The sequence below is a fragment of the Amblyomma americanum genome, chromosome 3 (genome assembly GCF_052857255.1).
Source record: "Amblyomma americanum isolate KBUSLIRL-KWMA chromosome 3, ASM5285725v1, whole genome shotgun sequence".
NCBI classification, from domain to species: Eukaryota; Metazoa; Arthropoda; class Arachnida; order Ixodida; family Ixodidae; genus Amblyomma; species Amblyomma americanum.
In genome coordinates, this window is record NC_135499.1 from 223476165 (window position 1) to 223502298 (window position 26134).

At 47.7% G+C, this 26134-nt stretch overlaps 1 protein-coding gene across 6 annotated transcripts in view; it reads left to right on the plus strand.

Moving 5' to 3' along the window:
• LOC144126206 (retinol dehydrogenase 11-like) overlaps positions 1-26134 on the plus strand; it is a 43320-nt gene that overhangs the window by 11540 nt on the left and 5646 nt on the right. For 4 of the 6 annotated variants that reach the window (XM_077660215.1, XM_077660216.1, XM_077660217.1 and 1 more), the window contains exons 2-5: positions 17103-17314; positions 21347-21583; positions 22168-22260; positions 23812-23997. In XM_077660215.1, coding sequence (XP_077516341.1) covers positions 17107-17314; positions 21347-21583; positions 22168-22260; positions 23812-23997 — 724 coding nt within the window. In that variant the 5' untranslated portion in view covers positions 17103-17106. Of the gene's footprint in view, positions 1-7384; positions 7875-17102; positions 17315-21346; positions 21584-22167; positions 22261-23811; positions 23998-26134 lie in introns of those variants that run through there. The other 2 variants (XM_077660214.1, XM_077660218.1) reach the window with 2 other exon arrangements.

Consider the following 26134-nt stretch of genomic DNA (forward strand, 5'->3'; position numbering starts at 1 on the left):
TTTGCAGGGCACAGGTTAGCCCGACAAACATTTAAAGTTTCACGCCAATATTTAGGCTGGTGTCCGTGCTACCACCCCAGCCGCGTGACACTATGGAGGAAGGCGCTGCTCATATATATTCGAGAGCAATACACACGCCAAATCGTGTTCACTGTCGCAATTAGTTCTCAGCACAGACGCTGAAGCAAACGGGCACTGGTTTACACGTATCAAAATAAACAGAATAGGTTTCGTATATCGAGTTCAGACAAAGATTACAAAGATGCACAGAACTCTGTACACACGTATAATACGCGAGAGAAAGTAATTATATTCTTAGACACCTCTAGGAAGTTCTCCGATGTTCCGACTGCAAGTTCTTTTTAGCGAGCAGAAGCAGCAAAGAGCGTTTACATTGATTCAATTCATACAATGCAGCAAAAGGAATGACCAGGCACATTTGCATTATAAAGCATGAAACGACAAAACAAAGAAAAAGCTGTAAGTAAATTCTGAAATAATCATGGTCGATGGTCATTACGGTGTCATATACCTCCGTGTCCTGACGGAGATTCCAGATGGTTCGGTGATCCGGCGACATGTTGCAACAACAAGGTGAATTGGGTTTTCTAACATACATGTACAATTTATTATATTACAGGAGGGAAAAAACACGCAATAGTAAGCAGATGCGTCCCTTGCACTACGCTGCCTGTCGCAAACGCCAGCTAGCCCATAGCCCCCCTCCCCCCTCTTGGCGCCAGAAAAGCGGCCCCTTAAAGGGCCCATGAAGCGATGTTTATTGAGGTTAAGAAAAGCGAACGAGTGATAAGTTTTCCACCACTCGTCGCCTCAAACGGAATTTTTTTTAGCTAGGTTCATTAACACCGAAGATATCGGCGATTAAAAATGACGCTTCTCCTCTTGCTCCTCAAGCCTTGCACTACGACGCGTCAGAGAGAAAAGGAGCATGATGGGATTGCGCCCAACTCTTAGCATGCCTCGCGCTTTGACGTTCTGTTTGCCAACTTCCGGCGGACGTCGGACAGCAGGCATCTCGCTCGCGCAGGTATTTTGGAATTATGTGCCTCAGTTAAGACGCCTCACCTGAGTCTGGCTTTGGGGCCGACGAAACAGCAAGACGTGTATTGATCTCGGGAGAACGTAAAAGACACGTCGAATGGGTCCGGCACCACCGGCAGAAAGATGCGGCAGCGGCAAATCGGAACCACCTGTGTGAAGAGATTGACCTCGCTCACGCCCTTTGGAACCAGCTACAGGAGCAGAGTACCTACGCGAATACCGGCAGTGTGCCCCTATAGCTGACGTCATGGCCGTCCTGGCTGCTGTAAATGGCACCGCCTGGTGGCCTGTTCCTCATCATGGCATGAGTGGTAATTGTGACGTGCACACTGTACAGAATAGTTCCAAAAACCCTCACTATGAGGTGATCAATGGGCCCGAAAATTTTTAAAATCATTGTTTTAAAAATTAATAATAAACCGCCGGCTCCTTTCCAAGGACTCGTAATTAGTGTGAATGCTAAAAAAATTGTTCTAAGCATTCAATACATTTTCCGGCAATCTTAGAAACCCGTTCATAGTCTGTTTATTTACAGAGAATTTTGGGGACGTTCTCTCAAAGCAATAGGAAACAAGCTTGTTAGGGGCAATCGGAGGAATTTCTTCAAAATTGGACGAACCAATAACACGGCGCCGCCCACGAGGGTCCTTAGCCGCCTGCATTCCGCGAAGCCGTTTAAGCCCCGTTAGGATACAAACAAACACGAAGGGAAAGTGGTGACAGAACAGAGACATACGCGCAATCGGGGCTGTGCGCACTGCTCAGGTCACGCTGCCCCACTGATGTTCGCCTTTCGGATGTCTGGTGCCGGCCACGCAATGCAAGGCTGAATGGTAGGACGTCACGCGATTGTGCTGTCGAAATTTCTCGGCCCTGCGTGTCGGTTCTGCTTGGAGAAGAGAAGCGGCCTTCACAAGGTCTGAGCGTTCCTTGTGGAATTACCATCGCTCTTGCAGATTACCGCATTTGTTTGAAAAGAAGCCCACATGACCATCGCCAGGGGATGGGGTTGCTTGACAAGCCGTTACAAGAGTAGTGATTATAGGCCAAATGTGAAACACGTGTGCTAGCACCTCGGTTTTGGCTTCGGTTCGGGGCTCGGTTTTCACGGTCAAGTAGGCTTCAGACAAAGATCGGCGAAAGCGATGAGTGGGGGCCTTAGTGCTAGCGTACTAAAACTGGAGGGCACACTTAAGGTCCGCGTTAAGGGTGCGACTCGATAGTGTTGATGGGTTAATGCCCATGTATGCGGAATTGGTCGTTCTCTACTTTACAGTCAAAGATCCCTGAGAGTCCTCATACCACTCCTGGCGCTGTGGTGCAGCAGTTAAGCGATGCTGTTGCGTTGCAAGGCACTGCTGGCCTGTGGGCCCGCGAGCTCCGGAAACTGTTTGTGCCGCGAACGCTCCTGGCTACCCTCGGCGCCGCAGGGTGCCGGCCTCGTGGGAGACGCGAGGCTCATGTTCGGCCGAAGACGCGCCCCTCTCGGACTTGACATGTTTATGAGGGTCGCGAAGCGCGGCTGTCCCCCACTCCTCTCGCGTCGGAACTCGCGTTGGCCTGGATTCGGCCATCAAGGACGCTTCCTTCCTAGAACCCGCAGCTTCGTCACGTGACCACGCCATTCGAAAACGCGACCGTCAACGGACAAAGAGAGTCTTCCTCCGGCAGCGGAAGAGAGCAGCTGCTCGGGGAGCCAGTCTGTACCTTACAAGGCCCTGGGGCCCTGTTTTCTTATTTTGGGTCAATATCTCTAAATAAAGACCCAATTCTAACCTTCGCCGAGTCCGGAGCCCGTACCTCGCAAAAATGCCCTGCGATGGCAGGTGCTGCCGCCGGTGGGGCGTGTGCGGCCCAGGCAGCTCTTCCCGAACAACCCGAGTCGCTACAGACAGTGGCGAAATAGGTGAGTGGGGTCTCACACTGAAAAAAAAAAAGATAGCAGACGGTTTAGCAAGGCTAAGCGCGGAATATCGTGAGTACGTAGCACTAGTTGCGGTGGGCACTTAAGGTCTTTACGTGCTTTTTAAAAACATTTGACCTAAAGTCCTTTATGATAAAGAACTTTGGTCTAAAGGCGTTCTACCTTTAAGGCCTTTAGTCGAAAGGAATCTATCACGAAGGGAAGGACCTGGGTAAAGGCTTAAAGGCTTTCACCCAGGTGAAGACATGCCAAGTGTACACAGCTGGCCGGTTGCCCACAACTCGGCGGGTACGGGGGCCGCATGCCAAAAAGCAGGCTTCAGGGACGTAAGTACGTATTCCCGAAGTTGGAAAATACACTTAGTACTGTGACCGCACTAAAAATGGCATTGTGGTGTTGTCACGGGTCTCCCCGAAGAACACTCGGACCGAAATAATGGATTTGGCGACAGGTGTACCCACACAGACGCACATTTAATACACCCTATGTGACACAAACACCAGCACACAAAACTAACAAACGAAACTAGCACAAAACACAAAGGCTGTCAATGCACACGACCCGGGCACGCTGCTACTAGCGTCTACTACTAGCGTTCTACTGTTAGCGGTCGGCGTTCGTGTTCACTAGGGGGACTCAATGCCAGCGCCGGGGTGGAGACAACTTCCGCGGCGCCGCCATATTGAATCACACGGGATCAGCGGCGCTAGCTTCTTTAACGGTGCCGTTCATGCTCTCGGCGCGCTTCAAAGTGCTTTAACTTGAACGGCCTTTTGCAGCGAGAGCTACACTGGGCCTTTTGCAGCGAAAGCTACACTGGGCTACCAGTCGAGCATTTCGCGGTACATGGGAGAGCCCAGTTGTGATTCAATATGGCGGTGTCGCTTAAGTTGTCTCCACCCGGCGCTGGCATCGAAGCACCATAGCGTTCACGGTTCGGTGCTGCTGCAGCGTTGCATGGGTCCAGTAGCCGGCGTCGAGTTGGCGTTCGAAGCGCTCAGGCTGGCGTTGTTGGCGGCGTCGTACGAGCTCCCGGTCCAAGTGCCCGTGGAGGTGATGCTGATGACGTTAACGTTGGGGACACCACCCGGATGGGTGGGAACAGCGCTGGACGTACCCTTGGCCGTAGCAGGTGGTTGCGTTATTCGTTGACTCCCCGGAACGGGCTCAGGAACGGCAGGGGGTCCACAGTGCGAAGCCGTAGAACTCGAGATCACCGGCGCAGTAGCCGGCGTTGCTCTCTTCCAGCCGAGGCGCCCCTGACCCGCCGGCGCCTCCGCTTCTTTCTTCTTCCCCCCGTGCCTGCTGCTGGTGCTGTTGCTGATAGGAAGAAAGAAAAGGAAAGTGCACGGGCCTGCCTACTGGCTCAAGCCGAGCCACGCTCGCTGCCGCGGAATGAAAGTAGGAGAGTTAAAGGATAGGAGAGAGAAAGAAAAGGCGCGCGCTAATATGCGCCGGGCCGATCCCGGAGGCAGTGCAATACCGGGCCGACCCGTGCCAGAGTGCTTCAGGCCGAGCACTCCGCTATATTCAAAAATTAAGTTTAATATCTTGGATCCAAGAACCCGCAGCAGATATTAAATCAGGTATCAGATAAGATTACGGTGGACACCACCCGGGAGTCACACCCCCCCCCCCCCCCCCCCGTGTCTCGGTCTCACTCGCGTTTTTATAGCCTTGGCGTTAGTCCACGTAATCCTTGTCGTCGTCATCTTCTTCTCATCTCCACCAATCATCTCTTCCCACCTCACCGAATACTTATTCATCTTCTTTATTCTCTGGTTAGCACACGTTAGTGTTAAGAGACCGCAAGCGGGCAGAGTGGGTTAATGACATCCTAGTCGAAATCAAGAGGAAGAAATGGGCTTGAGCAGGGTATGTAATGCAAAGGCAAGATAACCGCTGGTCCTTAAGGGTAACGGAGTGGATTCCAAGAGAAAGTAAGCGTAGCAGGCGACGGCAGAAGGTTAGGTGGGCGGAGGAGATTAAGAAGTTTGCAGGCAAAGGCTGGATACAGCTTGCAAAGTACAGTGTTAATTGGAGGGACATGGGAGAGGCCTTTGCCCTGCAGTGAGTGTAGTAAAGCTGATGATGATGATGATGATGATGATGATGATGATGATGATGATGATGATGATGATGATGAAGAAACGTCATTCTTAACGCCATCCTCGTCGTCTTCTTCACACCTCTTTCGTTCATACTTCTATTCCAAACTCGCTATTATACGTGGCAGGTGTGAGGTGCTGATGGCCAATGACGTATCACTCGGTCACTACTAGGGCAACTGCATTTTCGAACTGCATTCGGCACCGCACTCTAAACACATGGAATGGACTTGTTCGTGAAATTTTTTCGTTGTTCTTGGGGTAAATAAAATGCCCGGTTAAGCTTGAACATCTGATTTAATTAACTAATGGAAAAGTACAAAACGTTACACAGAGAAATGTTAAGTTCGTCTTTTCGTTATGGCGACTCACCTCCGCCGGGGACGCGGCGAATTCTTGGAATCTGCGTACTGGAGTGCAGCCGTTGCGCACGTACTGGAGTGCAGGAGTGAAGACGTTGGGATGGAAGGCGGTAGCTCACGCTGTCAGTAAAACCGCAGAGCCCGCGACCGGGAGGAGTGCAGGAGTGAAGACGTTGGGATGGAAGGCGGTAGCTCACGCTGTCAGTAAAACCGCAGAGCCCGCGACCGGGAGGAGTGCAGGAGTGAAGACGTTGGGATGGAAGGCGGTAGCTCACGCTGTCAGTAAAACCGCAGAGCCCGCGACCGGGAGCTGCGAGAAAGTGGTGCCGTTAAGAGGAGTACGCCTTTGTCACACCCTCGGCTCCACGTAGATGCCGCTGTTGTTGGTGTTTTTTTTTTCTTTGCAGACCCTTAGGGTCTTCTTGCGTTTCCGTGTCGGCCAAGAAACTGCTCCATGCTTTCCTTCTGCTCCCGACAGAGAGTTCTTGTTGGGGCAGGCGAGGTGTTGTTCTCGTCGTTGTTCATATTAACGCGACAAAAATACATGGATCCCATGGACTCAGTGCGTGTTCACCCTGTCCATTGTTCGGACAGTTAGTTTTTTATATTAATGAGGCGTAAATGCATTGAAAAAGATTGGTCTCCAGAAAGGCTGTTCATGATTCGAGTGGTCTATATTAAGAGGGCTGTATTAGCGAGTTACAACTGGTAACGTCAATAGTGTGTTACGTCCAACCGTTACCACCTCTTCCGAACGTTGTTTTCGCCGCTGTAGTCGTAAGCGACTTTATTGGGCGAGCAAGAAAAAAAAAGGGGGGGGGGGGGAATCTACTGCCGTGCTGCTGGCTATCTTGTGCAAATGCCTAAGACATACAGCAAACTCTCCTACAGCCTTTGTGACTACGTGGGCTACAACAACGACCAAAATGGTTGCACGGCCACGTGCCTGGCGCTGGTCACGTGGGCGGCGCTGTACACGTGACCGCGCGTCGACGGTCTATATGAATCCGACGTTTAACAAAAACCTTTACTCTAAGAAAGAGGGTCTATTGTTTACTGCATTAGACAGCCCTTAGCGTTCTCGAGAGCACAATGTTTATTGCGACCGTTCTCATCGCGTTACCATACAGATTGAAGCACGCCCTAGGACTACCGCGAGCTGACAGACATTCGTGTAACGACAGCGCCTGCGCTGTCGTCGTTCTCGTTCGGCGTCCTGTGTTTCGCGCAATGTTTTTCAAGTGAGAACAAGTGCGCACCTACTCGGCTGACTTCGTGACTTGTCTCAACAAGCTGCCGAGGACCAATGCTCCAGCAATCGCTCATTTGAAGCGAGAGCTATTGGTGGACCACCAGGTCCAGAATCTGTGGCGCGGGCGTAACCGCGCCAAGCTGGTTGGTTGCAGTAACGTCACGCATGGCTCCACTGAAACACGTCACGCTGAGTGGTCGAACTCAGTGACGCCACTAGTGACAACATAGCGAAGTCACGCGTGCTCTACCAGAAACGATAATAAATGAGCAAACAATATCACATTTACCACCGCTAACAGACGTCACTTAATCGTGCTTCGCGGTAATCGAACTGTGGGAATTTTTGTTTTGTTTTTTCGTTCGATGAGCACGAGCCTGGTGCAAGTTCTTCAGCGCTGTATTTCGGATTCTGGATTACGCGAGCTGTGCTCTGCGAAGCGAGAGGCGCTGCCGCAGCGTCCCCGAAGGCGACCTTCCTGAGGGGCCGTTCGTTCGCATTTTGGGGTCGATTCCTCGCCCAGAGAGGGTTGGCCTCGCAGGTGGGGGAGAGGCTGCAGGCATTCGGAGAGAGCCTCTGCCGATCTCGTCGGACGGCACGCCGGCGCTCGCTAACGCCCCGCCTTTTTCCGCGTGAGTGGCGGGCGGCTGAGAGCAGAAGCGGTGCTGGGGAGGCCAGGCGACAACCCCGGAAAAAGAAAGGGGGCCTCCCCTTGCGCCAGCACCGGAACGCAGACGTTGCCAGTCCGGCTCTGTCTTTGTGGGGAAAAGAAATGGGAAGCAAAAGCACGGACAAAAGCAGTCGCGCCATCGAAGCGCCGCGCAGGCTGTGTCCGCTGAGCAGCCTCTCCTTCCCCCTCCCTACACCAGCGCTCACTTCTCGCGTGGCGTTCTTCGCTGGTGCGCCCATTCAGCCCGCGACAAGTCCGGCGTCTGGAGAGAGCTCTCTCGCGCTCCGGTTCGTGCGGCAGTGAAGGTGCTGTTCCATGTGCACCGACTGGAGGCGACTGCATCTCATCTGTCCAACTCGTTGCGGAGGTTTTTATTCTGCGCGCAGATCGACAGAGGCGCCTAGAACCTCGCACCTCTGAACGCACCGTCCGTCCCTTGGGAACGCATCGATTCGAGCCGCCGGTGTCTCGGAAGCAGAGGCGGCACCACTGAGAGGTAGGTAGGACTGCGGCTGCTGCTTTGCACAAAGATTTAGAAACCATTCTTTCCAGTCTCCTCGCATACTAATGCAAGAATTTTAATCTATACAATATTCCTTTTGTAAATCTTTATTATGTATATTTTAGAAATTTTTTGTCATCAGAAAAAAAATAGTGGTGCACGAGTACCAGAAGGTAGCATCTGGGGATTTCGGGGCCGGTTTTATTTCCGACTTAATTACATGATATTGTATATTGTTAGTTGATAATAAATTTTTATCGTATGCTAATGACACTGCGATATTGAACTTAGAAAAATTTAAAGGTGACATTGAACAAAAAGCAACTAGAACACAGGATGCTTTGAATACTTGGGTGAACGCGAATAATGTGGAGATTAATTTTAGAAGGAGAAAAATGGTGCTGTATTTTCCACAAAGAAACTCCTTAGCCCTAGCTCTCTTCCAATACTAAAGTAGTGTTTGGGGCACGACGTGAATCACACATTTGCCTAAGTTACAACTTCAGAAAGACGATGTGCGATGCATTTCTGCTCTGTCTTAATTTTGCCCTACAGAAGAACTTTTTCGAAGTATAGAATCCTTACTCTTCGTCCTATATACAGTTAAAAACTTTAATTGGATTTTCAGACTTCTTCACAGAGTCATGATTATTATATTGGTCATTTGGCAAAACTTATGAGAAGCACCTATATCCCGCAGATGAGACATAAAATTTTTTTTTCGGTGCGGGCACACTTGAGGTATTACACTGAACAGGTTAGCTGTCACAATGTGCCTTTTTTTTAAATATCAGTCAATCAATTTTTATCTACGTCAACGATAAAATGGCACAGGACACCAGAAGAAAAAGCTTGAAGAGCTTGACTGGCTTCTGCGCCCCATGTAAAAAAAGAGACACAAGAGCGGAGACGCAAATAATACGGGGCAAAAATACATTATTAATCTCACAAGCACTTTAATTAAATTACATTATTAATAATAATAAACTGCATTTCAATAACAAATCTGTTACAAGAACTAGAAAAGACTGGGAGAGAGCTAACAGAAGCCACAAATGCAGGCGATAGCACAAGCGCAAAGCTGTTGCATTATGTGACGGCTTTTCCCGCAATACATAACCTGCGCCCTTGACCTGATATTACAAAGGGTATGGCTTGCTATGTACAGGGCAGTGCGTACATTAGGTAACGAATGGATAAAAGTTGTTAAACAATGAGGCAGCGCAGTTGATTGGCTTTACAACAGGAGGTAATACGTCGATGCCGCGATCGGCAAGTATGTTCTTAAGCGGTAGGAGAGAACTCGACACAGCACCGCAGTTTGTTCTTGGGATGGGCACAGAAGAAGAGCTTGATCCGCTGCTGTGAGCGCATAAATACATGGGTTGCCTAGCCAAGTTAGATTAAAAAGGATGTTAGTTCAGTCAAGAAACGTTTCACCCTTTTCACCATTCCAATGATGTTATTAAACATTTTTTTTCTAAATAAGTTGACATAATGATATTGCACTCAGTTTAGAAATTGTTCTTTTTTCTGTCTCATTTTTTGTTGCGGCTTCCTTTTGTGCTGCGATAACAAGCATGTTGACCTAGTGTTGATAATTTCTTGTTCTATACTTTCTGTTCATGTGAAAAAATGAAATTTTTTGGACCATTGAAAAAAGGGACAAGACCACTGCCAAGCTTGTGAGCTTTTAGTTCTGTCTCTTTTTCTATATTAGAGAAAATTAATAGACTGATGGACTGATTAAAAACACTACTCAGATATGTTTTGGGGAATTTCCCAGTGAGAAGCAGATATAGAATTAGGCAGTAATTACTCATTAGCTACCATACGGCTCCAAAGGAAAGCTATAGAGCTTTCTCAATACCGTGGAAGAAAGAGATACCGGGAGGGAGCATGGCATCTCACGCTCAGGCTCCGCAGACCATTCTCCTCAGACGCCGCTGTCTCTCTCAGAGGGCGCACTCTGTCTTCGGAATTAGGCCCTCCGTATGGATGTCAGACCGCAAGCCAGCTTGGGTCATGGTGTTTTGTAGCAAACGTGCATGCTGCCGCGGAATGCACACCCGAATAACTGAAACCCGGATAGAAGTTACACCACTGCCTTTTTTTTTTTTCGTGAGGGTCTGCCCCCTATGACGCTTTCCATTTTATTTTTCTTATGGTTTGGCTTCCAAGATTTCATGTGGCACTTTCTCCTGAGTTTTTTTTTTTTCCTCCATGTCGAGTTACCCCATCTTCTGCGACCTATGAGGGAAACTTGCCACAGTTCTCTCAAGTGTACATAATGCTTGAAGGGCAATGAAAGATGACGGGAGGGACAAACTTATTGTTATTCATCCCGCGTTTCGGGGTTTATTTCAATGGTCTGAAACTTATCTGCTGCAGCCTTCGGTATACCTCAGCTCTAATTCCCCCCCCCCCCCCCTTTTTTTTCTCGAAATATTATTAGCGCTATACAGTAAAGACTTTTGTGCTTCCTTATGTCAGTGGCAACGATCGCATTTCAGCTTCATAGCGGCAACATAAACCAGGTCTTTGGCCTTGGCTAACGTTGTGTGATGCACCCTGAACTGAGTTTGACTACACTGTTTAAAGGAGCATAAGAAAGAATGTCGCGCTAACGTAACAACCTCCGAATCAAATAACTTTTTATTACCTTGAAGTCAGGTCTTAATTCTTAAAAACAAGCATTTTAAGCTCCGGCAAGGGACTCGTTCGCAGTGACCCCATGTTTTAACCAAATCCCGACGCTTTCCGCTTGGAGCGCAAGCGTCGTGTCTCTCTAACTCTCGGACAAGGTGAGCCGGCTGCTAAGCGAAAATGTAGTCTGACAGCGAGCGCAAGCTACGGCTGCACGGCGCACTGCATCAGTGGACGAGGCGCCGTCGGTGACAGCCACTATAGTGCGCTGCTGTCTCAAGGAGGCTCTTTCCTCATTTTTCTGTCTGCCTTTCACAGCCGCCAAAAGCGTTCGGGTGTGACGCACTTGAGACTGACGAAGGGGCCACGCAAAGCGGAAGCACATCACGCGTGTACAGTGCCTTGCAGCGCTGGAGAGTGCTTACGCAAAGCGCAGTGCCGTCAACAGCTATTCTAGCTACTCTAAGGCCCACTGGCTCAGAATAAATTTACGCAGGCAGGCCTTTCCTCTTAACGCGAGAAACAAACCTGGGAAAAGGGTTCGTCGTGTTAACTGCCTGGCTATGCGATGCGCATGGCATCTGCGCAGCCTACGGAATTGAATAGGAGGGAAAGTTGCGCAAGTCTGCCACTCGTCGCTGTGAAGGAAACAGGGTGAAGCAACACAAAGGACAAAGAAGCAAGAGAGACGAGCTCGGACTCTCAACTATCGCTTTTATGAAGGAAAGCACGAATTTGCACAGAACAATCATCAATCATGGGACTGTGAGAACTCCTCCTCGCTGTCTCGCGCAGAGACAGACAGCGCCACGACAAACACAAAGCTCATAGGGATTGGTAGGGCATTTTTGATACGGATTCCACACCTGCCCTTCATGAATATGCATAAATGAAGGAGAAGTGGCACTCTAAAAACTGCTACACTCGCAGAAAGAGTGCACCCTTTAACATCTGATTTCTCCATCTAAATTGCCTAAGGAGTGGAATGCCACTGACACGGCAGAGAGCCGAACTGACTGCGCACTTCCCTAGGGGCAAAAGGAGCTGGTGAATGGTCGTCACTTTTATAACCCGGCAGTGCCACACGGTCACCTGTGACGTCCGCCTCTCGCAAATCAGTTCCGTCACTCATTCCCCTGAAAGTAAACAAATATCAATAAAATAGTTTGTGTCAATAAAATAGTGTGTGTGTGTGTGTGTGTGTGTGTGTGTGTGTGTGTGTGTGTGTGTGTGTGTGTGTGTGTGTGTGTGTGTGTGTGTGTGTGTGTGTGTGTGTGTTAGGGAACGTTTCTATTTCTCTTGTTTCTCTCATGGTTTTATATATATATATATATATATATATATATATATATATATATATATATATATATATATATATATATATATATATATATATATATATATATATATATATATATATATATATATATATATATAGAGAGAGAGAGAGAGAGAGAGAGAGAGAGAGAGAGAGAGAGGAGAGGGTGAGGGAGCACCGGACGCGATATTCGGAGGTCGTGGGTTCGGATCACTCCGGCGGCATGGTTGTTTTTTCTGCTGCTTTATAATTATTTTCTTTAAGCAATAGATTAATCGATGCATTAAAAAATTAAAGAGAACAATAGAAACATTCCCCTGTGCACCATATTTTCGGTGACTGTTGGCTTCCTTCATATATATATATATATATATATATATATATATATATATATATATATATATATATATATATATATATATATATATATATATATATATATATATATATATAACCATTACCTTGAGAGAAACGAGACACCTTAGTTTCGGTGACTGTTGGCTTCCTTCCTATGCTTGTCAAACGAGTCGCTCATTTCCCTTCCTTTGTTTGCTAATAGCTTAACGAGGGTCTGCGTGTGAAGAAAGCCAACAGCCAAGCAGAGAGCCCCCCCCCCCCCCCTTTTTTTGCATTAGGGAACGTTTCTATTTCTGTCGTTTCTCTCATGGTTATATATATATATATATATATATATATATATATATATATATATATATATATATATATATATATATATATATATATATATATATATATATATATATATATATATATATATATAACCATAACCTTGACGGAAACTAGACACCTTGTTTTTATTTATTTATTATAGATACCCCAAGGGCCCTTGAGGGCTTTACATGAGGGGTGGGCTAACAACCTGGTGTTGATAGAACATAGTTTCGATGACTTTCTTGAAATGGTCCGGGTTTGTAAGAAGGATGGTACTGGTGGGAAGACTGTTGGCTTCCTTCCTTCGGTGACGGTTGGCTTCCTTCCAATGTTTGTCAAACAAGCCACTTCCTTTGTTTGCTAATAGCTTAACGAGGGCCTCGGTTCTGGCAGTCTTGATGTCATAGGTATACAGCGTAAGATGGCTATCGCAAAGCTTCCGCCCTCGCTCTTAGATGACGTTCCACGTCACACTCGCGGTATTACAGGACGTGCTACGTCCGCCGCTAGAGACGCGGGTGGCCTGGTGAACACTCTCAAGGTTCGCTTACACGCAAAAATATAATTACCCACGAGAGCAGCAGATTGGACCGCCGTCGCCGTGGCTGAGATGGTAGAGCACCGGACGCGAAATTCGGAGGTCGTGGATTCGGATCTCCGCGGCGGCATGGTTGTTTTTTTTTTCTGCTGCTTTACAATGACTTTCCTGCTAAAACGCACAAAGAACAGTGCCCACTTCGCGTAATAATCTCGGAAAAAGGGGCATGGCAGAAATGTGTAGCTAGTTTCCTGCAAAAGAACTTAGCGCTACTAGAAATTGATGACCCCTACCTTGTAAAAAATTCTAAACAGGTTGTCGACTATTTGTGCCAGAATAAAAACAAAAATGTATTGGCTTTTTCAATAGACATCAAAGATCTGTTTTACTCCTTGCCACAAGACGAATTGCTGTTGTGTGTTGAACAGGCTATTGACGCGCTTGGAGCTGTTTCCTTTCAGAACAGTTCTGGAGTGAGTGTGAGTGGGTTTTTAGAATTGCTGGATGTATACCTGCGCTCAACAATGGCTACCTGGGACAAAGGTGTTTACCTGCAAAAGTGTGGAATTTGTATTGGTTCTTGTATTGCGCCTGTTCTCAGCGACCTCCTTCTTGCAAAGCATGATAGGATCCTAGAGAAAAGCTTAAGTAGCTCCGAAGTTGTAAAAATTTTTAGATTTGTGGATGATTTGTTGATCATCATTGACAACTCTAAGGCAGATTTTTATACTGACGCTGCAAACGTGCTCGACTCCTTTAAAAAACAATTAAACCCATTAATTCTGACGCATGAGCTTCCTGACAAGAACTCTATCAAGTTCTTAGATCTTAGACTTAACTTTCACACTAACCACATCTGTTGGGGTTATGAACCTCGTGCAAAAAAAGGCCTACTGCCAGCGGTATCGGCGCATTCGAAACTGGTAAAGAGAGGCATTATCAAGTATTGCCTGACAAATGCGCTCAAAAGCTCATGTGAGCACATGATGCAAGAATGCTTAGCATCACAGATTAGACGACTGTCTGATTCTGGGTATCTTGGGCCACTAATTGTTCCTGTGGCTGAAGGCCTGCTGCAAAAAATGAAAATAGCACGATTGTTCAACAAGCAGGCAGGTACCAATGAACAGCAGGACCGCAAGAAAGTAGCTGTCATCCCTTACATTCATCATACATCCCACAACCTAAAGAAACTAGGAAAACGAGCAGGCGTTGATGTTTTATTTTCAGCACCCGTAAAACTGTCTATGCTTTGCAAAAAGACCAATCCGTGCGGTATCCAGGAGAATAAAAGATGTGTAATAGACCATCAGAAACGATTTGTCACTTGTGAGGAGGGTGTTGTCTATCGCGTACCGTTGTCTTGTGGCCATGGGTATATTGGGCAAACAGGGAGATGTGTGAATAGCAGGCTAAAAGAACATGACTACAATGTTAATGAAAGCAAATCGGGCCACCTAAGCCAACACTGTCGTCACTGCAAGGTCGAGGCTGAGAAACGGGACCTTCCAAATTCGTGCATGCCACTTTTAAAGAAGAGCCAAATCATAACCCGCCACAATGATAAGATTGTTCGAGAGATTATTGAGGCTCGTAGTATTTTGCGTGCAGGTAACGAGTGTGTGAGCGTGGCATCGGTGGCACGGTCAGCGAAAGAGCTCTCCTATCTAGATCGATGGAAACCAGCGAAAGGCTGACTCATCAATCTTTTTTGTTTTTCGTTTCGAGTTGTGGCTCATGTATTTATACGTAGCGACAGCAAGAAATAAACAGTTGATAGTTAGCGCTCGTGTCGTTCCGTGTCTCTCCTTTGTGTCCTGTTTTGTTACGCGCTGCTCTATTTTCATGGATCACCAACTCGCCCAACAAGCAACACTTCTTAGGCTACAGATTAATCAAAGAATCAAAGTATTATTCTCCCATCGTTCAGCACTGCAAATTTAAAAAAAGAAACGTCCCCCTATGCAATATATATATATATATATATATATATATATATATATATATATATATATATATATATATATATATATATATATATATATATATATATATATATATATATATATATATATATATATATATATATACCATAGGGAAGTGTAGCGATTCTCGGCTAAGGAGTGACGCAAGGGACAAGCACTTACTGCATCGAAAGCTGTCGCTATAGGACTCCTTCACTTTATGGATTGTGTGTCCTCTGTGGAAGATAGCGAGGCGTTCACGCGGTCGCACGATTCTTCTATGTAAATCTGGGCTTTTCTTCATAAAAAAGCTGGTTTAAAGTCAGCGTACGTCTGTGCATGCATTTCCCTGTACTTTGTCTTGTTTCGCGCTTCTTTATCCACACTGATACACAACGAACTCTGGGCTGAAGAATAGTCGCTAGCACGCCGTGAGCAGGTGCTGCGCATGCGCGCTGAACAACAGGAACGCGCCTTTAATTCTCTGCCGCATATCGAAGCCGGAGTGGTGTCGTTCTCCCATAGCAGCCAACTTTAAACATAATGCTGCTGAAACGTTCGGCATGTTCCTGTTAAGTGGGCGGGCCACTGGAAAGCCGCATTCCTACTTCCTTCCTCAAGCGAGCCTTTCACACCAAGAACTCTGCTTATTGTGGCACGCGGCGAAGTTAAAGGAACACTAGTCAGGCAGAGAAGTTCAAGGTTTGACAGAAGTCCGCGTGGGAAGAAAGATGACAATTAATAAAAGTGACAGCGACCGCGATGCATTAAACGCTAAAATCTTCGGCTCAAGATTGCTGTGTGCATGTGAAGGCGAGGCTTCTACCAGACAGGTGAAGTTTCGTTTTTTTTTTGTATGGCATCCTTTTCCTCTCCGGCAAGTCGTGGTAGCATTTCTGCATTCAGCGGATGAAGAAATATCATTTCTAAAACGATCCCATACAAACGATCCCTCCTCGTAAAGATATAATTGCTTTGAGATTTTCGCCCTTTGTTTCACTTTCAGGATTTTCAGCTGGTTAACGGATATGCGACAGATGCTCTGTTGTGGTTTTTTTGCGGGTAGACGAAGGCGTGAGAAGGATACGCTACAACGTGTAGCGACAGAGAAAGAAGTACATCACGCATTATTTTATATTACTTCGTACTTTTTCTTACTTCTTATAGTTGTGATGGTATACACTTGTCTACAACGCTCGTTTCATTTTTTTTATTTCACTTGTATGTGCATTGCGCTAGTTTGTTCAGTTAATTAGTAATGGCACGCACTATTTTTTTTGTGTGTGTGTCTATCATTTTTCATTTCACTGCTTTGGTCCGCCGCGATGGCTCAGTGGTTCTGGATCTCGACTGCTGAGCTTCGATCCCGGCCGCAGCGGCCACGTTTCGATGGAAGCGAAACGCAAGGCCGCCGAGGTGGCTGAGTGGTTATGGCACTCGGCTGCCGGCACGAAAGACGAGGGTTCGATCCCGGCCGCGGCGGTCGAATTTCGATGGAGGCGAAATTCTAGAAGCCCGTGTGCTGTGCGATGTCAGTGCACGTAAAAGAATCCCAGGCGGTCGAAATTCCCGGGGCCCTTCACTACGGCGCCCCTCATAACCTGGGTCTCTTTGGGACGTTAAATCCCCATAAACCATAAACCGAAACCAAGGCGCCCGTGTACTGTACGATGACAATGCACGTTAAAAAACTTTAGGGGGTCGAAATTATTCCGGAGCCCTCCACTAGAATGTCTTCCATAGCCGAAGTCGTTTTGGGACGTTAAACCAGGTTTTCGATACAATACACCAAACCACATAGCTTACCATTTCACTACATTTAGCTGAATTCGCTGGTGTTAAAGCGTATGCCCTCCCATTTTGTCACTTTGAAGATGGGCCATTTAACAGCTAATTAGCATCATCTCTCCAGGGCCGGTAAAAGACCCGTAACAGACTGTTACAGAGGTATGTCATATTGAATGCAAACTAGCTACAGACATGCGGGCGGTTTGGCTTCCGACTATGAATCCGCGCTGCAGGCATGCACACCAGGCCGGCTAATCGTGCGCGTGCTCTCAACTGGGCGGTGGGGGTGTGCGCAGGCCGATGGCTGATCCGACGGAAGAGCTCGTGGCGGCGGCAGGGACAGCCCAGAACGACGCGCTGCTTCCCCTGTGGGCCGTGCTGGGCATCCTGACCGGCGCCGTGGCGCTCACCCTGCTCGTCAAGCTGTACACGGTGATGACCATCGGCAAGTGCTCGTCCAACGTCGACATGGCGGGGAAGACGGTCATCATCACAGGGGCCAACACAGGTGGGCACGGAAACTGCAGCCCATTCAGGGAGGGGCCTTATATTCCCTTTCAGTCAGGAATTAGTATCCAGCGGAAAGAAAAAAAATTTACCCTCCCGAATGGCAAGGGGAGTTCTCCATCGTGGCACGGCACTGCTTTCAGGCCTCAGTTGTCCTTGCTATGCCTCATTTATGTCATAAATAGCAGCAATGGTTTGGTTTGGTTTATGACAGTTTAACGTCCCAAAGCGACTCATTCTATGAGGGACGCCGTAGTGAAGGGCTCCGGAAATTTCGACCACCCGAGGTTCTTCTTTTACATGCACTGACATCGCACAGCACACGGGCCTCTAGAACTTCGCCTCCATCGAAATTCGATCGCCGCGGCCGGTATCGAACCCGCGTCTTTCGGGCCAGCAGCCGAGCGCCATAATCACTCAGCTACCGCGGCGGCACTAAATAGTAGCAATGTAAACAAATCGTTACGTTTAGGTATTTAAAGCCTTCTCGCTTGCAAAACAAGTCTACAGAATTATGCACTCACTGGGCCTCCCGTAAAATTCGGAGGCGTCCATCTTGAAAACGATTTTTATGCGTACACTTCGTACGCCTGGCTTCGCATGGTGCCACGCGGATTCTCGAAAATGGGTCCAAATATAAGCTGCAGCGCCATTCGCTGCGCATTAGATCTTAGTAAGTAAACGATGCCGAGATCAAACAAGCATATATCACCAACACGTAGCCACAACATGACCGAATATACTGCTCAAAAGTATTGAACTTTCTTCCGAGACACATAATATTCGCGATCTTCGCAAATGGCGTACAGTTCTCTTGCCCCGCCGCGGTGGCTCAGTGGTTAGGGCGCTCGACTACTGATCCGGAGTTCCCGGGTTCGAACCCGACCGCGGCGGCTGTGTTTTTATGGAGGAAAAACGCTAAGGCGCCCGTGTGCTGTGCGATGTCAGTGCACGTTAAAGATCCCCAGGTGGTCGAAATTATTCCGGAGCCCTCCACTACGTCACCTCTTCTTCCTTTATTCTTTCACTCCCTCCTTTATCCCTTCCCTTAGGGCGCGGTTCAGGTGTCCAACGATATATGAGACAGATACTGCGCCATTTCCTTTCCCCCCAAAACCAATTATTATTAATATTATGACAGTTTTCGCTAATTTGGTATATCCATAAGCTCTGGCGGTTTCAAATTCAGTATTCGACCGTATATAGGGCACAGGGCTCATTTCTCGCGATTTTCTCCTGTTAGTGAAAAGTTCATTTTCTGAAAATGCTCTGATGATGCACAAATCAAATTCAGCTGTTCGTGTGGCGCGCACTCGCTTCCGTTCCATTGTTTTGTGGAGATAGTTTGGGAACGTGAGCGTCGAGTTCGTTAGTTACCTGTGGGGTTCACGGCCCCGCGCATAAAAAGCCTACTGCTGGCTGTCATCCACATCTAAAATGTCGCTACGTTGATGAGATTCTCGGCTACCATCGCTATGTTAGCCACGCTGTAGTAGCGAGCCAGAACCTCAACCTCATTTGATTTCAGCTTTTGAAATCTCACTTCCGCGGAGTCATCTGAAATTTTAGCGCGAAACAGAGTACAGAAAAACTGAGCACGCAAAAAAAAAGGTTGTTTGCAGGAGCTCAAGAAGACGGCGCGTAAACACGGATACCATGAAGAACCTGGCTCTGTTTTCCTGTGCTACGAATATGTGACCTTTTCTTCATGACTTTTAGCTAACTAAACGAATTCTCCCCGGCACGAAGCCGCCCCCTTTGTATCAAAATCAGTGAATGAAAAGGGCGCTCTAACATTATATATATGATGGGCAGTGGTGTTCGGAACGCTTTGACGGCAAAGGTGGGCTTGACAAGCCTGCAGGGCAGCGCAGAAAATGCGGAAGTCCACGTGCGGTTGACACCGTCAGGGACATCTCTTGCACTAAATCTTAGCGATTACAGCGAAATGTTCCTGCATCGTCTCTATTTCGTCACGAACCCCGATTGTACGATTTCGTGCCAGTATGCGGGAATGCCTTATCAGTACTTCATTTCTTGCGAGGGACATGACAACGTGGGGCTGCGGGCGCCGTATTTTTCCGGCGACTTCGCGGGCGTCCAGTCCACACTGGGTGAAGGCAAAGAAGCGGCTTGTCTTGAAACGACCTCATTGCACGTTCGACTTACAATCGCGCGATAATTTCGTTTTGTTCCGTGAAAGTGAAGGGACAGCGTCGACCTACATTTCGCACGACCATGCGTATACGGAGAAATGCGGTATGCCCGCAGACGAGCCTCGCACGATTTGCGCACTCGGGACCACGCTGACGCAGCAGGACGCATTCGGTGGCTCCATATATAGCGCCTCGATTGCACGTCTCTACCGAGCGGAAGCGTGCGCGGTTCATCGACACACGCAGCCCGCCCACTCTCGCTCAATGTCCACTCTGCGTTCAGCGCCAGCGCAAGCATTTTATAGCGAGGGGTGTTCCTGGCACACGTCCTCCGCTACTGCAGCGTCGCATCGCTCGGTCCACGATCACGTGCCCATACTGCGTATGCAGCCCGTACCTCGCACAACCTTCGTCGTCATTCCTTTACAAAAACTTTTTAGAAGTTTAAAGACTGTCCATAGACTTCTGTCTATAACGTATATAGACTCTCTATAGACAAATCCTAGAGTACAGCCTATAGACAATGCAGTCCTATAGACAATCTATAGACAACCTATAGATTTATGGCCATACACTTCTAGTAGACATTTTTCTATAAACAGTCTATGGAGTATGAATAGACAAAAAGAAATATCTATAGGAAGTCTGTAGACTGTCTATAGACCATTTTTATGAGGGTCGGGTGGGACGCGCGATCGAGAGGCGCAGCTAACGTTTGGCGTAGCCATGCTGTTCGAAACGCCTTTCGGATGGTGCATAGGAGGACAGATTGACGGTTGCGCTTGATATCGCAGAATTTTAATCATTTAAGCAACAAGACAGAGCAAACAATGTTAATTTTTTTTTTGCGACCAACAATTCTGACCTCCACTTTCGCACTATCCGCGCCTGATGTAATACATGAGGAGTACAACTTGAAGTGTAAATAAGTCACTGCGATTGCTAAGCCCCATATCTTTCGAAGTCTTGACATTTGGTGGAAGATATGCGCTGCGTTTTTCGGCAGTGATCAGATTTCGAGGGAAATAGCTTAAAATATTGCGAGTCAAATGTTCGCCGACTGAATTTTAGGTTTCTCCGAATTTTAGACCATCTCATCATTTCAAATGGACGTTGTGTTTGGCTTTGTGGAGTAAATTTTGCTGCAATGGGGTGGTAGCAGCTGGTTCCCGGTGATCTATACGAAGGTTACGCGCGCTGTTTTGTTACAATTAGGCGACGCTGTTGCGGGTAATGAGTTACGCTCCCTGAATCAAGATGTGCTTCGGGTGTCGCAATGCAGGGGTAGGTATTCGAAGGCTGAGCTTCTGTGCAGTGACTTATTTTCAGCGTCACCTAATCGCGCATCCGCTGCTATGTATCCATGCACCTTCATGGTATGTATCGAGGGTGTTAGATGTGGAAAACGAAATGTTAATGAAGGACCTCTTTGTAACCTCCGACATGTTGGTGGCATTGCGTTGCTAATTGATCTAGGGCACGAAGACAAATCCTAGAGTACAGCCTATAGGCAATGCAATCCTATAGACAATCTATAGACAATCTAAAGATGCATGATTGGGGGGCCTCGACGGCAAATCTGACATAAATAAAACTAGAGTAATGCTCAAATCATGGGATTACGGAACAATAGTTTACGGTACAGTTTAAGCAATAAAAATAGGAAGGACTAGGATGAATCTATCTTGGTCAGGTAGAACTGAGATCAGGAAAATTAGAAAAAAATTGCAAACTCAGTAATAATGGGATGGAGTGCTCATGGCAGCCACTCTCAAGCTATAAACAGCAACTGACCAGCATGACTCGAAAAAAAAAATGACAGCTGTGTTCGGACAGGTTGTCTGCTACACTGTCCCACATTTCACGCTCGCATGCAGGCATCGGCAAGGAGACGGCCCGCGAACTGGCGCGGCGGAACGCGCGCGTCATCCTGGCCTGCCGCAACCCCGCCAAGGCCAAGGAGGCCGCGGCGGACATCCGCGCCACGACGGGCCGGGACGTGGCGCTCGTGCAGCTCGACCTCTGCTCGCTGCAGTCGGTGCGCGAGTTCGCCCAACAGGTGGTCGCCACCGAGCCGCGCCTGGACGTGCTCATCCTCAACGCCGGCATGATGTGTGAGCGACACCTTTCTCCTGCTGCCTCAGACCGGACCTTATGGTCATCCCTACATTTGAGCGCTAAGTTCATTTCCGTGCTTACGAAGCAAGAGCCGCGACTAAATGTCGCTCCAATTCTCTTGCCCTGAGTTGGAATTTTGTGTGTCATTTTGATTGTCAGGAGAGGTTATCGAAGGTGGAATAAAGCTCCATGTAAAGGATTCGCTGCCATAAATCACAGGTATTTTGGTCTAAAGAAGGTGCCTTGCCTATCAAGATCTTCTGAGAGGATCAGTTATGGGGACAGCGAGTTACTGTATTGTTTAGCGCTTAACAGGCTGCGGGACAGCATGGAAATGCTACTTTCTCATAATGCGAAACAGCACGATGAAGTACAAGCAGTTCGAGCCCATGCGGACACAAAGGGAGATGGCAGCGGTAGAGGGCCACTGAAAGTTAATCGGCTTTCATGCAAGCCAAACCGTTCTGTATGGGATAATCCGTGCTTCCTATCCACGTAAAGGAATAGCTTAAATGCTTGTTGTTGCTCTATTTGAAGTTGCTTGAGTGAAACTTGATTGGACTCGTGGGTCTCTTTCCAGCACCTCCAACGCGAGAAGAAACGGAGGACGGCTTTGAAGCCACATTCCAAGCCAATCACCTAGGGCATTTTCTATTGACGCATCTCTTGCTGGGTGAGCATGTGCGAAAGCGTGCTGCGTAAATGATACAAAATCCGGTTATTACGAGTATCATATGCTAGCTGACTTTGCCTTAAATGCAGCTTGCGGTAAAGATTGCATGCCCGCATCTGTCTCGTGTATAATTGACGCGATAACCTAAGTCAAGCAGCAATGGCAGGTGTCGTTTTGAGGAAAAATAAAGAGAAAGTGTTCTTCAATTGAAACCAAATTAAATCTTTATTCCAACATTATAGATGCTGAGGGCAGTGAATAAAAAGCCTCTGAATTGGTTTTGCCTAGGTCCACAGCATTTTATTACGTGGAAGCATTGCATACAGCAAAAGTTAGGACCTTTATTAGGTTATATGTACCGAACTGTGAGCTAAAAGTATGAACACACATGAATGTCCCCACAACTAAGCGGCGATGCGCAGCTTAGCAGCGATACAAGAGAAGGCATGTACATAGAAAATAAAAAAAAAGACTTCAATTCGTAACCCTGCAGTTTATCAAATCACGCCATGAGACAAATATGTGAAACATGAACTTTAATGTGCGGAAGATAGGTAAGTTTAGCTTAACGAAAGGCAAATATTGAATATAAGCATCCTATTACAGTTCGGGATAGCAAAGAAACATGAGTTTATGATTAAACTAATCGATAAATATTTTGGCACATACGTAAGCTTTTTTATTATTCGCTGTTATTGGGCCGTTCCTGCACCGAGATATCGTGGGTTCATGTTTGGCGCGGGGGTTGTTTGAGAAGCATTCTTCCTAGCGCAAACTTACTTTGCAGTAACTATGGATTACTGTGATCGAATATGGAATTTGTGAGACGCTAACAGCTTTTCGCGTCCACAATTCCACTTGTTAGCAGCCTGAGAAATTAGCCAACGCGGAGAGTTGGACGCATCAGCGAAGCTTAAAGCTGCAACTTCTGCCAACCTGACTACCGCACTCTGCAGAGTCAGAAATGGTAGTCGCCAAACCGCTAACAAATGACGAGAGCGCGCCAGTTAATAAACATTCCTTTACGTCCGGACAAGGTTCGAGCGAAGGACCATAGCTTCAACAGTGTTGGTCTTTCTTCTCCCCCGGCCTGTTCCGCTGTTTAGTGACCCGTCTTCAATTTGTAACGCCTGTGTACCGCAGTAAGCCTCAGCTCCATGCTGCATCAACACCTGTTCTGGCGCTGGCGCTTTAATTTCATGCATGACTGGCCTTGCCTCTCACTATGGTGCATGAAAACTTTACGCAAACTCTTCGCCCCTTAAGGCCCAAGCGCAACAGCCCTGCAACAGCCTCCACCCCCTTTCAAACTCGTATCGCATCTTCGTCTAAACCGAAGGAAATCGTAACTCGGGAAAGAAAGAGGCCAGTACTGCCCCAGCGGGCCGAAGTGGCAGAGATGCCTGCTGGCCACCAACCGTCCCAGCCGGGTGGCGCCCTTAATTGGGTGTGGATGACGAAGGAGAGTTTCCGGGCGGTGCCGCTAATTGATGTGGCTACCACCGTACAAACTGAAAGTGGCGAACCGACTTGTCTTGGGGTCCTTTGCAGACCTGCTCAAGAAGAGCCAGCCGAGCCGCATCGTGGTGGTGGGGTCGTGCGGGCAGGTGGCGGGCCGGCTCGACCCGGACGACCTCAGTTTCGGCCGCTACTGGTTCCCGCTGCTCAACTACTGCACCACCAAGCAGTGCAACATGCTCTTCACCGTCGAGCTGAGCAGGAAGCTCAGGGGCACCGGTAAGCCACCGCCGCAAACGGGGGAGAGGGGGCTCGTGCGAAGGAGGCGCGGGGAGCTGGCTTGCTTGAAGCGCCTGCCGCCAGGCGTGAAGAGTGTGTTATTCAGAGCATTCGCTAATTATGAGAAGAGTTGTTGAGGAGCAAAAAGAAATTGATACGGGGGCGTAAGGAGGGGCCGAGATACTCGCACAAGTTTGCTCCGCCAACTTCCTTTCTGTTCCCAGGGGGCTAATTCCATAAAGCTAAGCAAGTTTGAGCAATGTATTCTTCAAACCAGAGCGTGATCAAAATTATACGAGGGTGAAAACGCGGGCGTTGTGTTCCCAGTGTGTGTCCTTCGTGCTTCCTTTCCGCTCGTTCTCACACGTGGAGGCAACTTGCCGCACACACCATTCTTAAGAGATCTGGGTTTCCTTTAGCTTTTGTCCTTTCCAAACAATTAAGGCTTATCTACAACCACGAAGATTTAAAGAAGCTTCGTAGTTTTTCTTCTCAGCCGTGTAGCGGAGCTTGAATGAATGCTAATAGATGTTAGTAGAAATTGTTTCCTCCAACACAACAGCTAGACGGGCGAGTTGGAGACCCATTGTTAAGCAACAGCGCGAAAGGCGAAAGACAGAAGCCTCTCGCGCTCTCGCTCAACAATTATTTTCTCGTTTTAAGCCAGTTCTTTCATCGGGAAGTCACGTCCACAGAAAGGACCAACATCGTCCCCGCTTCGAGCTCTTCATAAATACAGCATTGCCGTATACCATCTTTAAGCTTTCCTGGTAATGTTACATCGCAAGAAACGGCGCCACGAAGGCATGGTTGCTATAGTTTAGTCTAATTAAGCACAGGTCAGTATGAATCTTGCGATCAAAGATTGAAGGAAGTAATGCACCTTTGTTAATAGACGTTCGATTGCTCTCAGGAGCAGTTAATGGCGACCGTTCCCCTGTTTGAAGCTTACTTCACATGGATCACATGATAGAAAGTTTAAATAAGGGAGAAGAAATATCTGTGGTGTCTTTTTTTCTACAGCGAGGTGCGTTGCTGACATGCGCAAGCCCCCAGCCTCTCCCTAGAATCGCCTTCTTCTTCACAGCACCCACTGCAGCCTGGCCAAAGAGCCAATTCTAGTGCGACGAGCAGCAAGCTATCTTTTCTTGTGTCGTCGTAGAGTCCCGCAGTAGTTTTTTCTTCGTTGCTGTCCCATTATGAATTACGAGCGTGCCTGGGGACGAGGTTAAGCAACTGTTTTTGCGGCTCAGGGAGAGGCACGTGCAGAACAGAATGGCAGAAACTGAAACAAATTGCTTTTTCTGTTCACAACATAGAAAAGGCAACGCAGGTTTGTGGCGCTGACATCCTCCCCCTGTGTCGCACGTGAGGCTTGATTGCGGGAGAGGGCCTGCAGTGGAAAGAGAGTTGTAGGTGTGACATCAAAAAAAAAAAAAATTTCTTCAATATGCATGGCACACTGCCAGCTCAAAGATTTGTCGAGAGTGTCACAAAACCATCCAGGATAGCTTCTTCTGGTTATTTTTTAACGCAAAGAGGAATTGCATCGCTAGCAGAGAGGCGACGCACTTGCCAGAAATGGCAGGTTAAGCCTGTGAGCTTTAGAACATTGGTAGCTCTTCAGACCTTTGCGAAAAGCTGTGTAACAGGTGCGGTTTGCTCGGAGTGACTCGTCAGTTTTACCGCCGTGATCAGCAGCACATGGTCATTTTTGGCGGGTTTTTCACATAACGCAGCCTCTCCGATGGAGCACGAAAACGATGCTTGTACTAGAAATCGTTGCGACCCCTCACTGATGCATCGACGTTCCTGAGGGAGAAAGTTGTCGACTAGACAAGCAGTCGTGAATTCATTGTGCTTGCTATATCTGCAGGCAAAAATTAGTCACTTGTCCTCACTAAGCCCAGCGTACGAAATGTAGCTCAGCAGGACACGTTGTTGGGCAAGTTGCTTCATGATGACAGAAAGATAGGTTGGGCAAAAAAAATGTATTTCACTAGTGAGGACAAGACAGGACGAGTGCCTTCGTAAATGACATTCGTACCTACCTTTTCTTGCCCACTCTGAAGCCGAGTTTTCTCCGCACGTGTGACATAAAGGAGAATTTTCCGTCAACGGTAGCGTTTCGCTTACC